At 40.2% G+C, this 18,075-nt stretch overlaps 1 protein-coding gene across 1 annotated transcript in view; it reads left to right on the plus strand.

The window, feature by feature from the left end:
- The window catches only part of LOC140238692 (uncharacterized), a 48,435-nt gene extending 30,696 nt beyond the window's left edge, over positions 1-17,739 (plus strand). Inside the window, exons 3-8 of the mRNA XM_072318592.1 lie at positions 6,784-6,952; positions 11,457-11,577; positions 12,082-12,167; positions 15,370-15,589; positions 16,026-16,876; positions 17,686-17,739. Coding sequence (XP_072174693.1) covers positions 6,784-6,952; positions 11,457-11,577; positions 12,082-12,167; positions 15,370-15,589; positions 16,026-16,876; positions 17,686-17,739 — 1,501 coding nt within the window. The remainder of the gene's footprint in view (positions 1-6,783; positions 6,953-11,456; positions 11,578-12,081; positions 12,168-15,369; positions 15,590-16,025; positions 16,877-17,685) is intronic.
- Positions 17,740-18,075: the final 336 nt, after the last annotated feature.

The following is an 18,075-nucleotide window of genomic DNA, read 5'->3' on the forward strand; positions in this document are numbered from 1 at the left end:
ATGGAAGCGATCAACGCCCTCGCTAAAAGACGCTTCTCGTAAGACGCATTGCGTGCCTTCTTTTCTTTCTACTGTTTCCTATTGTTTGTGAGTTAAAAATTGCGGCAAACCACAACGCAGCCGACACACAACGCGTACCAACTCATTCATGCGGCAGCAGCGGCACGGACACAAACGCGCCGAAGTTTACATTCGGGCTGCCGTATTGGTCAGAATCGTTAATGATAGACCTGTCCTGCGATTGGTTGATTATCTTACATACCCAAGCTATCGCCTTATACGGTAGTGCGTGCGATGGAGCGTAAACGCCGTCGCTAAGCAGGACAGTTGTATTGTTTCGTCCCGTGAAAGAAACAGGTTGTGAACATGAACATAGCCTGAACTTTGAGAGCGATTTTCTCCGTTATTTAGAAAATCAACTGACATAACAAACGTGGTTGATATTCGTTTTTATGATCTATAGGGATGTCGAAATGAGTTGTATTACATATCAGTGTAAAGCTTAGAGTCTGTAGAATTCACTTATAGGCATAACTACGATTTCATTTTTTGCGACTTTTGACTCATTCCGACGGAGCGCCACACAATTAATGATAATCATACTTTATGATATCCTGACAAGTCCTATAGTTGATCTGTCCGTACGTAACTTAAAGAAATGCTGATAGAATACTTGCGTTTTGCAAGTAGGCAATAAACTTCAATAGTCGCAAATATACTATTCGAAATTGCAGGTCGCTTAAAAGATGTATATAATTGTTATAATGAAAGTACAATTTAGAACGGACGTGTAAAATTTAAAGAAGCCAGGAAGGTGTATAATTAATCAACTTTTTTACTTCTTGTCACCCGACGAAATCACTTTATCCAAGTCCTAATATGTGATGAATATGAATGGCAATGTCGGTACCTTCTTTTTTTTTCTTAATCGTTTTTTCGATTATTCTATCACAGCTTAGTCGAGTAAAATCCCCTCAATTGATATTGCAAATTCTTTAAGATACAGTGGGGAAGGTATAACAGTTGGAAAATATATAGCGGAGGTGTAAGAGGGAAGAAAAGCATTAAAAAAACCATCATGACTGTTCAGAAATGAAAAGCCTTTCTTCTACAGATCTATAGTAGCAGCCTCAATTTAAAACCAAAAATTTACGGTTTGATTCGTTGCTTCTTATAATGCGAGATTCGTTTCGAAACTATAGCTGGAGAATAATATCGAGACTTGATAATCAGTACGATAGAGAGGTTTTTATTCTGAATAATTATCATGCATAGTATCCTCGAAGGTGTAGTCAAATATATTACCGGCATATAGACCGATCCGAACCAGTTTTCAGTAAAATCCCGTATGTACCGTTGGTGTGTCCTATCAAACTACACGCGCACGCGTGTGCTAAATGCATAACATTACATTTTGCGGCGGGCGCGAGCCAGTCGCAGGGGATATCATGCATTTGGATCGGTCTATAAGAAATATGGAGATTCCCTTTTGACGAATGGGGGGGGGGGTGGGGGTTGTCTCCCTATCTTATGGGTTGACTTTGATGTATGCCGCTGAAGATCGCAAGGATAAGTTTTGAGTTTATGATATCATCAAGGATACCAACACATCCCAGTCTTGCTGAAAGATGTACGACCTACTTTCTTTTCCCTTGCCCCCTCCTTTTTTCTTTCTTTTTTTTCACTCTTTATTGGATGTAAACCTGCTGCCCTCTAAGTTTTACTCATCCTAAATACACATTTCTAGAGTCTCCTGTCAGTAAGAATAGTCCTGCATAAACCCTCCCCCAGACCTTGGGTGAATCAAATCCTTTTAGAGCTTTAGGGATATTTCAACAGATGGAGTTTTTATTTTGATATCAAAGCAAAAGAATAAGCACTGTACTTCCAGTCCTGTATAATTATTTTTAAAGTGGTGTCTGAACCGCTGAAAAGGACCCAAACACACACGTGTATGTTAAGATGCGCTTCACAAATTTTATAATTTATCCATTGTCATTCAATCTTCAAACGCAAGCAGCTATTGCTACTTCAAAGAGTCCATAGTTGTAAACGATTCATTTGTACACACATTCAGAGAGAGGTGAAAACTTAGCAAGTAATACTCTTTGCAGATGAGGCATGTGCTCGATAACTTGCTTTGCCGATAAAAGAATTTTGATAACTTAATAATAATGGTCTGTATTATCATTGTTATTATTGCCTGGATGAACAAAAGCATTCTGGGCGTACGCTCGTCTACGTGAAAACACGACGGATGATTAACCCGTATTGCACTACTGGTGGCGCTGTAACTCTTGAAGACCAACACTTCTAAACGACAACCCAATGAACCTGCACCGTGTAAATGTTTTATAGTATTATTATTCCATGTATGCACCACTCGGTCTTTGAGTTGGTAACTTTAGATCAAGTTCATTAAATAGTTGGCAACATTGCATTAAGTTCATTCAATGAATAGTTAGTCGGCTCTTTCACTCAATAGGAATGGATGTAAAGTGCTTGACAGAAACAAAAACTGCGAAAAAGCCAATGTATCTGCAAAAAAAAAGTCATTCTTACAAGTTAATCTCATTACAGCTCAAATAAATAAATGGGCAGATAACTTCGAAGACGAGTAGGAAGGTCCTGATAAGCTATGGGGGAAGTATCACTGCAGACGACTTTCCTTCACAAGGAAAAGAAATCTTCCGTGAGAAGGCGATACGCAATGTTCCACAAATTGGACAATATAAGTGTCTGTATAGTCACCAATAATATGAGGACCAATCTTATTTTTTTTTCTGTGATGCAAATAGAAGTAGGTGGGATTATGAACTAGCGTTGATGTAGGTGATATGTTAGAAATCACTTCTGTATCAAAGTGTCTGGGAATATCTGTCGAGCCTTGGACGTTTAACCCCTCATATTTGTGTGATGGAGAAATAACACAGACAAAAGCAAGAGACGGTGAAAATAATATGGTCCTCTTCCGTTCACCAGAAAACTGAATAGATCAATGTCTCCTCTTTGACCACTGACCGCCCCGAGGGGTCAAGGGTGAAAATGTGTTATCTACTGTATGCGATACCGGTCATTATCTCGATTTAATTTGTTTTTAGTGGAACTGCCTAGATTATAAGATAAGCCTGCAGAGAAAATACGTATATATGGGATAATACAGTGCAGGGTACTGTATATCGGTCATCCGCTCTCGTACTCGCCTTTTGGAAGCAAGCTCTTCATTTAAAGAATAATGAATGAATAATTCATTTATTTATTCATTCATTCTTCATTTATTTATTCATCTATTCATTCATTCATTCATTCATTCTTTCATCACTTATTCATTCATTCATTCATCGTTCTGAGACTAGAATATTTCTTGATTAAACTGTGTCTATAAGGAACCGCAGCCAGTGAAAATAGAGATTGTGACGTGATTATAACCATTTTAATGTCGAAGTGCGTGACCTAATTGAAACCATTCATGGACACAAAATGTCAGTTTACAGGCTTATCATGAGCGTTTGCAAACTAGAACGGCATTCTTGGGAACACTGAAAACACATTCTAAGCACATTATTTAGACAAGCGAAACACAACAAGGAAGTATACATTAACTTAAGTGGTAAAGACCCAATGCAAATGAACATAAACCCAGATCAAATAAATTGTCTAAAAGCTCTACTCTTTCATCGAAGAGGATTTCATCTTATACTCCGAGTTGTTTTTTTTTTAATTCTTATCTTTATATCGGTGATGAAAAAAATAGATATTTCCAGCGTGACCGTGTTGACATAATAATAACGCCAAATTCACACAGATCTTGCTTTTCCTTTGTTTCTGTGAAAGGGAGTGTACATCCAAATAGTTGAATTCATCTTCACGTTTCTTATAGATTGTTATTGCTTAACTTTAACAGTTCTTACAGTTCCTGCAATAACCAAAGAGGAAAGAGTGTTATCACCAGCAGGACGTGTTCATGTCTTGAACATAAGGATTTTAACTGAAATGATTTCGATGGTTTGAGGTCACTATAGGTGATACTGCTTTCTGGTAGTAACACCCCGATGTAAAATTGTCAAAACAAAATATAATGCGACAATTTGAGTCATTACGTATGGGAAAAAGCACGCAGCGCCAAGGTTGCAGAGGTGTGAAGAGTATTAAGGTTTGTTTTTATTTTTTTTTAATCTATCAAATTTCGCTTTTTGTTGGTTTGGTTTGGCGTAATACTCTCATGATTGGGTAGTCGAGTTACGATTGTTATTACAGAAACAGCGGTGTATAAGACGCAGGCCATTCAACCTCATATTAGACCCTATCATATCCCCCGCGATACTTGCCTGACTTCCGCCCTCTTGAAGGAAAATTGGCGCGGGATAGGCTTTATTCATGTTTCATTCTCATCCTGTTTGGGCAAGTCGAGATCGCAATAGAGGGAATAAATATTTCCTGTAGACCCGCGTGATTTCGGATCGCCCCCCCCCCTTCAAAAAAGAAAACGAAAAAAGAAAGAACTCTTGCCATGTTCTGATGATGCCAATGTGTTTTCTGTGAAGTGTTAATACGGCACAAGAAAAGAAATCGGTATCCATGCATACTTCAGTATTAAGATTGGGCATTGCATGTCTTATATCGCTTTATGATATATGATATGATATAATATAATGTGATATAATATGATATAATATAATATAATATAATATAATATAATATAATATAATATAATATAATATAATATAATATAATATAATATAATATAATATAATATAATATAATGTAATGTAATGTAATGTAATGTAATGTAATGTAATGTGATATAATATAATATAATATAATACAATATTATTGTATCACTGTGGTTATAATGTCAGAATTTGCACTTGTGAAGTCTCGGATGAATTTAAAAAAAAAGTTAATAAAGTAAGACTGATTCAAACTACTATAGGAAACCAATTCCAATTGCATTGGGAACATTATTACGCATTAAAGAGAGAACGACGCATCATTCTATAGTCTTCGAATGTTTGCTGACAACCACGTAGTTGGTTGTTGTTGTTTGTTTTTTTTTTAAACTTTACTGAATTCCTAAGCAAAACGTGATGGATAATGCGTATCGCGCGGAGGTTATACGAGAAATCGAGGTGTGAGTGTATCGCAGTCGAGTCATTGAACTGTCCTCGCTAATTTCCGGGCCAGGCTTCTCCTCCTTTTTCGCTGACCTACTTAGATGCTTAGAAACACTACCTGTTTGTGAGCATCATTATGATATAAGTTACGGATCATAACGCATAAGAGAAAACACACACACGAACACACACATGCACTCACTCACAAACACGCGTATAGAAAACAAGGAGGTATCAGTTTTGTTGTTGTGGTAACCTTACCACCTGCATGCTTACGTTAACAGACGTCCGGCCAAATCTTGGCGTGAGTGTTGGGCAGTGTTGTTGGTCGCGGGAAGAAAAGGGGAAAAAAAGGAGTGATCCGATTACCCGTAACCTTGGCAACGATCTAATGCCTTTCTGATATTCTTCATTTCCTTATAATATTTCCTGTAATGCGTAATCCATTCATAACTAAACCAAGTAGCCGATTGGCCGTCACTCGTCATAAGTATGTATCAAACAATGTGCTACGCTATGTCTAGAGAGATTATTCAGAATTGTGTCGAAAATGATCGTCATGTAATTTGCCATGAGATTGTGGGATATACACGTAATAACATACGTTCTAGTGTCAAAATAACAGCAATTACTCTACGAGCGCCTATAATCGACTGTTGGTCATACTATCCATTCTATCTATCTTCAGATAACGCAATCGATGAGTCTTGATTTTACCACTTCCTATAGCTACGGACCTTGACACCGCTCTGTCTCTTGAGTTTAACTTTCTGTCACGACCGCAAGTTTTCGGTATAAAACACGAAGACGACAAGGCGAATGATCACTCTCAAAAACGTTCACGAGCCAAACTGTAGGGCCAGAGTGTACCTAAGAACTTGAAGTACTCTATATTATGTGAACTGCGTTTTATCTGTTAAATACACCTTGCTGTATGTAGTCTTGTACTACGTGAATGCTATATATACGTGTGAGAAAGAAAAACGTTTAATGGTATGTATATTACCTCTGAATATTCATCAGTCTTCTTTACTCAGTATTGCACCTGATTACCATTATCATATCGAAATGCTCATGAGGTCAAACTTTGTGACTGACATTTGCCATTTCTGCCACAAGGACTGACCGGAAACTATTATGGAAGACTTTTGCCTTATGATTATTTGCATTGTTCCTCGTAACTGTTTGACCGTCTCCGGATCACTACTCTCTACTATCTATCTATCTATCTATCTATCTATCTATCTATCTATCTATCTATCTATCTATTTGTCTATCCATTTTTCTATCTATCTATCCATGATCTATCTTTCTGCCTATCCATCTATATCTATCTACATAATTATACCTTTCCATTATCCATCTATATCTACATGTCTATGTATTTATCCATTTTCTCTATTTAGGTCTATCTATCTGCCTATCTAACTATCCATCTATTTATTGATCTCATCTATCTACCTATTTATATACCTTTCCATCCATCTATATATTTATCTATCTATTCAGCCATCTTTCTATTTTTCTATACTGTCTGTCTGATATATCTGTCTGTCGGTCCATCTGTATGCCAATACCATCATGATTGTGTAATAGCACTGGTTGTTAGTTACTCAATTCAGTCATATACGATCTGTGCTTGTATTATTTTCAATATCTCTCTTTTCAGATACTGGGCCGTGCTGACCGAAGAGCGCCTGTACCTCTACCGCAAGCCGACGGACTCGCAAACCGTAGACATGATCGCGCTTGAAGGATACGGTGTGCTCACGGGGTCGGCCCGGTCCGCGACGTCGGGGAAATCGAGCGGGAAATTCGGCTTCGAGCTACAGCACCCAGTGAGTATAAAAAAATCTGTAAAAGATATATTTTAACCCTTTCACTCTCCCTCTCACTCGCTCTTTTTTTTTTTTTTACAGTCTATAATAACAAGTAGGATGACATGAGAGCTGTAATTATAGTTTTCCCTGATTTATGGCTTTTATGTTTGATATACAATGTGATTTGTGGGCGGTGAAATAGTTTACAAGCTATTTTAGAACATTGTTCTTATTGCAAGAGAACCACATCTGTCCAATCGAAACAGCACATAGTTATTTACGAGTTATCTCATCAATATACCAATATAAGGGCGAGAGAGGAACTTCCATGTAATGATCATGTAAAGTGCTTGCACAGATGACATTTGCACTTGATTAATGGACCATTGTCACCATTATACACTCCCTGGTACGTTTGCCGTAAATGACAATAATGTGCGTGGTAGCATGCACTTCTGTTTGGTTTATTGTTGTTGTTGTTTTATGCAGACTATTTGGATGTTTGCCCGTGGCGTGGCTGTATTCCTAATAGAATTTCAAACAAAAGCGTCTTTTTATATTTTTTTTCTCATTGTTCTATTACAGACTTTGAGTCAGTGTCTCCTTATAAAAGCCCAGCCTATACATTACAGAGAAATGAACTGAAGATCCATTTCTGCCATCATAATGAATTTAGTAATGTTAATGACTGTTGTTTTATCACCATTGCTGTTATTATCATTATTGCAATCGTTATCATGATTATTACTTCGTTTAAATCATCATACTTATATGACAATGTGTGTGGACCAAACACACATCAACTATAAGTAAAAACTATACAACATTCAAATTAAATTCCTTACTTATAAGCCTTAGGCCCCTGATCGTTGAAAATTTGAAATTAAAATTGTAACTTAAGACCTCTTCCCAGGTTTCCCGGTTGATAGACTGCTGCGACACTTGAGAGCAACAATTATTTACGAATGGTTAAGAATCAATAAAGGCTTGAATCAAGGGGTGGGGACACTGTAACTTCTCGCCTTATTTATACCCCAAAAACATGTCAAATTCAATATATAAACTTATGTCTGTTTTGCTTCTTTTTTTTTCACTCCTCATAAGAATGCATTCCGTTTCTGTTTATAGGACTTTGTACTTTCAGGAGCTTGTAAACGTTGTTATGCCCCATATTATTACAAGCAACGCACCCGTGCTACCTGTTTTCATATAGTGTATATTGTTCCTGTTTTTATGGACAGTTGCATGCACGATCTTATAAAAACTTTGTCTGACAGCCAACACCTTACAGGGCTAACACAGAGATTAGAGAAATTGCATTGTGGATGTTAACTTATTTTGTATAACTACAATTTTGAAAAAAAAAATGAAGTCACAAGAATACTTTCACGTTTTTTTTTTCTATCAGTACTAATCGCCTGTATTAATGTGATATACGAAATCAATGGCGATTCTTAATTTTAATCTCGTAGTATCTTTAAAATCCTATTCTATCGCTCTTAGCATATAACAAGATTTTTCATAATGATAATGATAATGGTTGTGGTAAGTAAACAATAAACCTACTTTGCCTCAACCCCAACGGGCGTAAAAGAAATCGATGCCAAGGTTACACCTGTGCAAATGGCATTGTTTGCCTAAAACGCAAAAAAAAAAAAAAATGAAAGAAAACAAAAAATAAACCCACATACAAGTTGATTCTTACACGGTCGGCAAGCACTTCCATTGTTGTAGAGGGGACAAGGAAAATGTAGAACGCCTGAAAAAAAAAAAAAGAAGTAGAAATTCAGGAGAGAAAAACAAGTTTATGTCGATAGACACGAGGCGAAAAAGACACAGTTGGAGGTTATCTAGGCGTGACAAAACAAAGGCGTGAAGTGTTGTTGTTCGTTCTCTTCTAGATTCTTCATACTTCACTCGGCGGCGCTGCATACATGCAGGGAGGTGCCACCTCCCTGATACATGTGTTGGTTTGCAAATGAATTCACACACTCTTCGTAAAGGGAAGTCACTTCAGAGTTTTGTTCTTCGGTCGTGGTTTTCGATTTGTTTTACTGCCTTGGCTTAGGAACCACTACCTATTCCTTCCCAACCCGGACTTTGAAACGGTATATAGGGAAATCCTTTTCTCTTTTATGATGTTTCGAGCTTGCCTATACCTGCGTATAGGTGCGACAGTGTTGGATAAGAAGACAGTATAGATGCTATCATTGTTAAGACCGTCTGCAGTTGTGTGGCGATCCTGCTCATGACCATAAATTATTATTTTGAGTATTTGTGAGACTCCGTTGGTTCGCTACAGGATTCGAGGAAAATTTGACAGGTTATTCCAACTTTGCTCTGGTGCAACGTAATACTTCTTACAAGCTTGACGGTTTGACAACCGGGTTTATTGTGTTTACTAGCCAACAGTTTCTGCAGTTCATCAGGTCTCCAAGGCAATGTTTATGTGATGGTTACTTTGTCTGTTTATCAGCAACGTCATCCCAAGTACACGAGGGACTGACGATTTGGAGTGTCCAGTCTGCCAGTCATTCGTATAAGGTGGTAAGATACAAGCAGGTTGCCTTTCTATACCATTTCTTTGCCTTCCTGCAACTCTTTTGATTTCCTGTCGGGACAGCAACCCAAAGTATTGATATTTCAGTAGATTCTAATATATCTTGGAGTATGATTAGAATGACATTCTTGAGGACGGTTTGATTTTGCTATACGACACGCATTTCCCATAGACCCCTGCCCAAGTTTACTCGGGACTCGTCCTCAACGGGTTAACCCTTTTTTCACCGAGTTATGATAATCCCAGTAGGCCTGTACACAGATCGTGCATCTGGTTCCCGAATGAAGCGGGTTAAAAGAGGAAGAGATACATACGATAATAATTTATTCACATTACCTGCTGCTACTTTGATCAGTAGGTCTATCTTCATATTTTCCTCTTTTTTTTTTGTATTCCTGTCTCGCTTTCCCCTTGCTAGTATCGTGTTCTTTGTCCCCTTTTTCTCACTGTCTGTTGAACCAACCACACCTCTCTGCAATTTTTAGCAGTGCAGTAAATTGATTTTAAAAAAAGCCTTTGTATGATGGTGACGCTGATGACACAGATAGCTGAAGAACTCGGTGTACTTCCTCATTGTTACATTCATCTTGTCCACAATTCTTTCCTAGTTAATGTTGCCAAGCTCTTTTTTTTTTCAGGTTGTTTGTTTGCATTTTTGTCAACTAGGCGTGTTGACACCTTTTCTGATAGATATCACTGTGTAGTTCCTCGGATCCCCTTCGTTTATGACACCTTTTCTCCACTTCAGCTCTCTTGTTTGTTCTTTACAATGTGTATGAGCCTCTTTTGGATAAATTCCCCATTAGTGTATGAAGCCTTATCACATCAAGCAATAATTATGTTGCCTCTGTATTATCGCGACCAGTGTTCAGATTTGCATTGTTCCCTGACTAAGTGAGCAAGAACAAATCAATTTCACGGATGACTCACGCCGTAGTGGAACAACGGATTCTACACGAATCACGTGCCAAAAAACCCCCCAAAAAACAAAAGAACAAAGCAAAACAAAACAGAAACCCTCAATACTTGTATGTCTTTTGTTGCGATCAATCGCCATTCCGTATTACTGTGCACTTTTGTATGGAGTGACATTGAACTCTCAATGGCCGAAAGAAAGAACCCGATTATCGGGCACAGAAAATAACCACGCGCATTTCACATTCTCCGTGTTTGCGATTATAACTGACGAAGGCCGCATGCCTTGATCCGTGCAACCCATGTGCCCTTGTCTTCTTTTACGATATGGCGATTATCTGGTTTTCGATTTGATTGCAGGGGTATTTGACTTGGCCACAAGATAGCGTTAAACACTAATCGTTGCTGAGTGAAACATCAGTTTGTCCTATGGGATAAACAGTGTGAAACTGAAACTCTGCTTATTGGAAATGACTATTATGACTTGCTAGGGTGGTCTTTTTCGCATGACAATAGTACAATTCATGTCCTTGGTAATTTGTATGTATAATTTCCATACATATAGCCAATCGCACTTAGTTTGCGCGCCGGCTGCAAGATGACACAATTTGACAACTCTCGCTAACCAGATGTTATAATATGATAAGCATTCGCGTTCTCTACCGACTTTTAGCGTCACGATAAGCCATGCAGGTAGTGATTACTTGATTGACAAATAGAAACACGTCTGTTTCGTGTAAACATTGCTGTATGTTGCCGTTAGCGCTCTTATCATTTGCTTTTGCAAAGGTTGTGCTTTACACAAAACTCACGGCATGCATTAGAAATTCGACTCATCCTATACAAGAAAAAAAAAACGAAAACAAAACACAATGGATAGATAGGAAAATGCATTGAAAAAAAAAAATGCCTGCACTGAGTACTGATCAGAATGTGACATACAGCTGATATTTGCATCTAATAACATTTTTTTTCCATGATAACTTGTCGGCTATTCGGGAGATTCAATCAACATACTGTTTTGTTATCTTGCTTTCTTCCTTACAGCGGATTATTTCGACGCAGTTTTTGTGCGAGAGCCTTGAGGAGAGAATAGCCTGGATGGCGGCGTTCACGGAAAGCTGCAAGAAAGCGTCGAGGAATGGGACGTCGGACCTCAACTCGAGCAGTAAGTGGTTTGGATATGATTCTCCTCGAAATGGTTTCATTGACTTAATATTTGACTTAACTAGATTTTCATTTAACTGCTTATTATCATCAAGCACATCAGAAGCTTTTGCAGCGCAGAAGAATATATGTCTACAGGTTTTGCGCTTTATAAATTGATATATTATTATATTATTATCATGTTTGATTTGATTTGTTCGTATCCTCGTAAGTCTATTGTTGTAGGCCTATATTTTTCGTAATTAACAAATCCGTCGAGAGTGACGCCCAAGAACCATATACAGTTAGGGATCAGCATTGATCAGGACAAAATATTCTGGAACTATGCAAGCAAACAGTGAATAGGATGAGGGTAATAACTCACATTACTTTTGGTTTATAATGATAACCTAACGTACGTATAACTGCATGCATGCTTCTTTATAGAAACTTCAGTGTGATAATAATCATGTGTGTGTGTGTGTTTTTTTTTTTCATTTTCTTTGTCAATATTTTGTTTTGACAGATGAGAAACTTTCGACGACGCCCTCAATCGAGCTGGATCCATCTGACCCACAAGGACAACTCAGCGATGGGAACAGAGCATCCGGGGTGAGTTAGGAATCTATGCATGGTATTTAATCATCTCAGCTCTATCGGAGTGTCAAAATGCCGGACAAATCGGGTGACACGTGTAACGACAGGTTGCCAATGGAAATAACCGAGTTGTCAGGGGGGTACATAGGGAGGGGGAACTAATCTCAAACTATTCCCGTCCTGTTCCCGTTCCCGTTCCCGTTCTGTATGAGCCTCATGACCGGGATCTCTGAGTAGGTTATCCTCCACCCCCCCCCCCCCCCACCCTTGCCCCTATCTCAACATCCAGATGCATGGATTATTCACCTTGCACAATAGATGGATCGGGCAAGGTTGACAAGTTTTGAGCGTTCTCTCTACTAGGATGAGGATGAGGATAAAAAGAGGAGAAATGAGGATGATAGCGCCTCGAGTTTGCTTTACGTATCGTTCTCTGAATCTTTTGTCTCACACGGCGACCTTCGTATTCAGGGATATCGTGAAACAGTTTGATGATGTTTGGATCGTAATCAGGAGCAGTCATTCAACTGCTTCAAGTATCGAAGGCTTTCTTAAACGTCTGAGTTCGTGTCGGCACGGTCAAGAAGAGCAACATGATTGCATAATCTTTCACTAAATTTCAACATTTGTATTGAAATAATGCCATTTAAAAGCTTAGAGTCTGCTCTTTTAGGATGCTCCTTTAAGTAAAAATCCCTGTCTGGCGATTTTTGGTGGTTTTTGTGATGCAGGGTCACATTAATAGTACGTCCAACATAACTGACGTTGTCAGCCGCCATGTCCACATTATACTGCTCATGGCTCTGGTTGCACTGCACTATCACATGGCGGTGTATAAAGTGATTAAAGAAGATAATCTCCTGTAAACAAACTCATGATTTACGTGTATCGCCTTTCCCAGTATCCTCCTGTCCCCTTTAATGTGTCACACTAACTTCCTAAAGAAATACAACTTCAAATTACCATCACTTCCTTTGAACTCCTAAAATTCCACGTGGGACAACCGCTGATGTCGTCACAATCCCAGGTGATCAACGATTCTACCCGAATGACGGAAGATTGATCTACAGGGAAGGGGGTATTAAAACACAGTGTACACAGTTACCCTACCATCCCTCCCCCTCCCACGCACACACACACACATACACACACACGCACTCCCTCTCTCTTTCTATCTTGCTCTCTTTCGCTCTCCATCCTGCGCTGTTTGCCCGATGTGTACTTCCGTATATATTCGCTATTATATAATTATTAGAAGTCTTCCGATTGTTCGGGGCGCATTCCTCTCAGTGGCTCCATAAGCAGAAATAGGCCTGTCCGCTGTGGTGCCAGGATAAAACTAATCAAGGCTGCATCGAGTTCCTTTAAGGGTTCGAGAACGCAGTGATCCAGTGCCTAGCTGTCAATGCGCCTGTGACCTCAGTTGTTTTGGTGTATTCTGCTCAATAAACTTCGCTGAAGTTTGAATGTTTTGACGCGCACGATCTTTCATCATCCTTGACAACCCTAATTAATCACGTCACACGCAGCATTTTCCGCGCAAAAGTTATGATAAATATATCAGACGGCAAAATGGGGGCGCCCTACTTCGGCGAAATTCGCCGTCACCATCTTGAGACGAGTGCGCGCGTGCCGATCACGCGTCAAGGATGGCAGGTGAAGAGAGTCCGTCCGTGACATGGATGCACGAACTGTGATTTTTTTTTTTTTTTTTGATTCCAGGAATGATATGAATCACAGGACTCGCGTACAGGATAAAATCATAATTGACGAATCGGAAGCCCGTGAAGCGGTGTGATCAGCCACTTTCCAAAACCCTGGCGAATTCACAGCACGTCGCTAGAAGGAAAATCGGAGAGAAAGGGAGGAGGGCTCAGTGATTATTTTCACAAGCAAACTGGATGCGTCGAAGACTGCTTTGCAACAGCAAAATCTAGCGGTCGAGTGGATGCTCTCTCTAATGCGGAATTAACATAGGCCTACGTTGCTCTTGTGGGGAGATTTGGTTTTTCTTCTGTAAACTACAATCTTCAGTTTCAGGTAAAGTAGTAACTCTTCTAATTTGAAAGGTTTGCTGTCGTGTATTGCAAAGCTTTCACCGCGATCACTTTGAAAGGATTTCGTACCGTACGTGTACAGAACATCGTCAGATGAAGACGCAGACGAGGATCTTTCTTAAAGAACTTGACGATCGTGATGCTTCGTAATCCTTTCTTTTTCAGCATTCGACAGAGCTGCCCTGGAATAGTTGCAAAAATGTTTTAATGGTCCCTTTAAATGCCTTTGCTAGCAGCTATAACCTCTACGTCTCGTCAGTTTGAGATTACCTGGATTTTGTGAGTGTTCGTGGGTTTATTGAGTATCGTCAATGATCGTTGAACAGTGGAAAGTTAAGCTTTAGTAAGGTGGCCTTGAAGTTAAGAGATATGCGCAGATCTCTCACTAAACATAGCAAGAAATTTTCCCAATAGCACATAATGAAGTAACTTGGCTTTCTACCATTTTCTCTACAAACTGAGTGAGGATGGAAGGACTCCATATCCTACACTCCAACGCTTCGTCAATCTCCGTCTCCGTTGGCATTAACTGACATAATAGTCAATCTATTCATTTTCATGCTACCGTGAAATGCAGAGTGCGCGCTGAACTGAGCATGCGAAAACAGTTGTATTATCTATCTTCTCCCTATTCTCTCATGTCCTCTGAAACTTTGTGAAAGTGTTGGATGGTTTCCGTTCATTCTTGACGATCCAGTTTATCCTTCCGTTGCTACTCACTCGTGATCATTCCTGTTTGTCATCATCATCTAACCTTTATTCATGATGACAATGATGATGATGATGATCAGCATCACGTGATCATGTTTTTTTTTCTTTTCCAATGCGTTAGGTGTGTTCCATTTTCATTCGATAACCCTCTGTGAATGATGTTTGTGGGGCTTTCCTCCTTGTGAGATAGGCGGCCCGGATCCCATTCACCCGTGATTGTTGCCGTTGTTGTATATCCCATCGTCACTCATTTGTTGTCAAATCTACATCAATGATCATGGTCCAATAGTAATAATTTTTCAGTGAGTTAGAGGGTTGATATGGGTTCCATTTACGCTCATTAATTTATCACTTTTCCAGCGACTTAGGCGGTTTCCACTCGCTCATGATTACTTAACTCTGTATCAATGAATATCATTGTCATTCTCCAAAAATCTCTCCCACTGCAGTCCTCCTCAGACGTTTCGGACGCGTCGCCGATCATGGAGCGGCGGAAACAGATCATCGCAGACAAGTACGAGCGGGTGGAAGAAGCCGAGGCTATGGAGATGCTCCGGGTGAACACCATCCTCAATCAGCGCAGAATGTCCGCGGACGTCAAGATCAATGCTGTGGAGCGCAAACTGCTGCAGCAGAGGAAGCAGCGAAAACGGAGGAAGGGCGTCGGAGGTAAGCAAGGGCTCCCGCCTATTCGCTCGACTGCGGCTTGAACCAAGCCTAACTTTTTTTCAGACGTACCTTAGCATACCTTATTACTATTATTTGATTTTTGAGCGGTAAGTTGTAAGTCTCTTTCTTTACTTGATGTCATGCAACTAACTAATAATAAAGATGTGTTAAAGTAAAGGACAAATAAAAATGTTAACATTTCTCATTTGGTCGGTTTGAATGTCATGTTAAATCACTTTGTCACCCCCTGCAATACTAACCAACATGGCACGCACAGCGTAGTATCTGATGAAGACTGTTCGGTATAGATAGTCAAAGCTTTATGGCATTTACTTTACATACACTATTATTAAAAAAAACAACAACAACCTTGTCTTCACTCTAAGATAAAGACGAGAAACATTATTCTTTATAATTCTTTCTTTATATTATACAGACCAGAAGGACGAAGAAGAGGCTATCCTGGAGGAGCAGCTTGAACAACTGAGGGCGCGCTTGGAGGACGTCAAGAAGGAATCACAGGAGAGAAGCCTGAAGCAGGAAGAGCGCCTCCAATCGATCAAGAAAAAGAAGGAAGTGGAGTTGAAGATCTTGGAACAGGAACGCAAGCTGCAGAAGCATCGAAAGGCCGCGCAACAAGCTCTGCAACAGATCGTCAAAGGCATCTCATCCATCACTCCGCCGATAGGTGGCAGCAAACCGAGATTCGACTTGATCTCGGAAGAGGCCGAAGACGAGGAGGAAGAGAGGAAGCTGTCGCTCGTCAGCTCCGTGGGCAGCGAGAGCCTCGGGAGCCTTTGCAGCGATACCAGGAAGGTGTCCGCAGCAGATAGCACATCCACGTCAGAGTCCACCCAGCCAATGGGCGAAATTCCCGCCACTGTCAAACTGTCAGCGGAGGATTCCACAGCGCCACTACCCCCCACGCTCCATGCACCTAAGCTGAGTAGAAGCACCGCGGGTAGCAGCACGGACTCGTCGTCGAGCCTGGACAGTCCCGTCGTTGGACGTCACGATTTCTCCAAGGGACTATCTCTGACCGAGACGGACAGCATGCTGGACCCGGAGACCCGTGACAAGTCAAAGTCGTTCGATTCCGGCATAGCCGACGAGGTGGACATTAACTCGAACAAGTCGTTGACCATTACGACCAATGGGTATGCGAACGTAGAGGGCGAGCTTTCGTCGCCGGATGGAAATCACAACACAATGGTGTCCGTTGAGACTGGCCAAAGACTGAAAGCGATCAGAACAGAGGTCAGCGAAGACGTCTTACGGGACATTGAGGTACGTACTCCTTTCTAAAGCCAATGTCCATCAATACATCTTCAATAAAATACGCTTTCTCTCTATTATGTTATCTTTCTAGTTTGTGACGTTTGTGACGTTTGTAAGAAGGTGATTAACCAGGTGGGATACTATGGGAGGAAAAAGAGAAAAGGTCGGGAAACTATAATATACACCACTTCACAACATTGGTACACAAATCAAAGGGGGAGAGGGATTTACGATACCGAAACACGACGATTTAGGCTAATCAAAACGATTCTTAGTTCTACATTGGCTCTCTTTAACTGTGACCATTAGCTCTGTTGGAGACTGTGGTCGATAATCTGTAGGTCCACGAGATCTCTCGTTTGTTTTGAGACCCTCACAAACAAGAAAAGGAGATCGAAATAATGGTACAGCGAATGAGCAGATGAGAGTGCGGCTACTCAGTGAACGAATAATAGCCTTTCTTTATCACTGAAAACGGATGAGTTGCCTCCTTCTTCATTCGTCATGTGTTCGTTTCCGAACGATCGAGGTTGGCTTGGAAATCCCACAACAGAAGAGTTGATGAGACAAAGTTGAATCAAACCTACCTTTAGATATTATTAAGTTGTGCCTCTCGACTATTTTCGTGGAAACTACGACAATCTCTTTGGTCATACTAACGAATTCTTGTTCCTAATTCCTTAAAAGTTCATGTGGCAAGTCATAATGCCACACGGTTTATTCGTTTTTTAAACCAAAATCTGTAGTCACGGCGTATGTCATGACGACTATGTACAATGACAATTTTTGTCCTTTTCTGTCCCTTTGTTTCCAAACAGTTATTTGAAAGGATCGCACAGCGGGCTTTGGAACAAGCAAGCTGGGACGTCTGAGGGCGCTAAAGCGAGAGAAATAAAATCAAACTGGACACAGTGGACAGTGCAACTCGTGAACAGCAAACCGTGTATTTTTACTCTTACACGTACCCTTGTTGGCTGTTTCGCTATTAATTTATGTTACCGGCTAGCAGCAGAGTGACGCTATGTATGGTGTGAAAACCAACTCTGTTCTTGTGGACTGCAAGGAGGGTCTCCAGAACTTGGTTCTCAGTGCTTGTTAACCATCGACCGAAAGAAGGGAGTGACAGCGTGCTCACTGATGAAGAATCCGCATGACAACAGGCAACGGGCGATGGATGACATTCAATCACATACTTGTGAAAAGAATCG

Source organism: Diadema setosum, chromosome 15 (genome assembly GCF_964275005.1).
Source record: "Diadema setosum chromosome 15, eeDiaSeto1, whole genome shotgun sequence".
Lineage (NCBI taxonomy): Eukaryota > Metazoa > Echinodermata > Echinoidea > Diadematoida > Diadematidae > Diadema > Diadema setosum.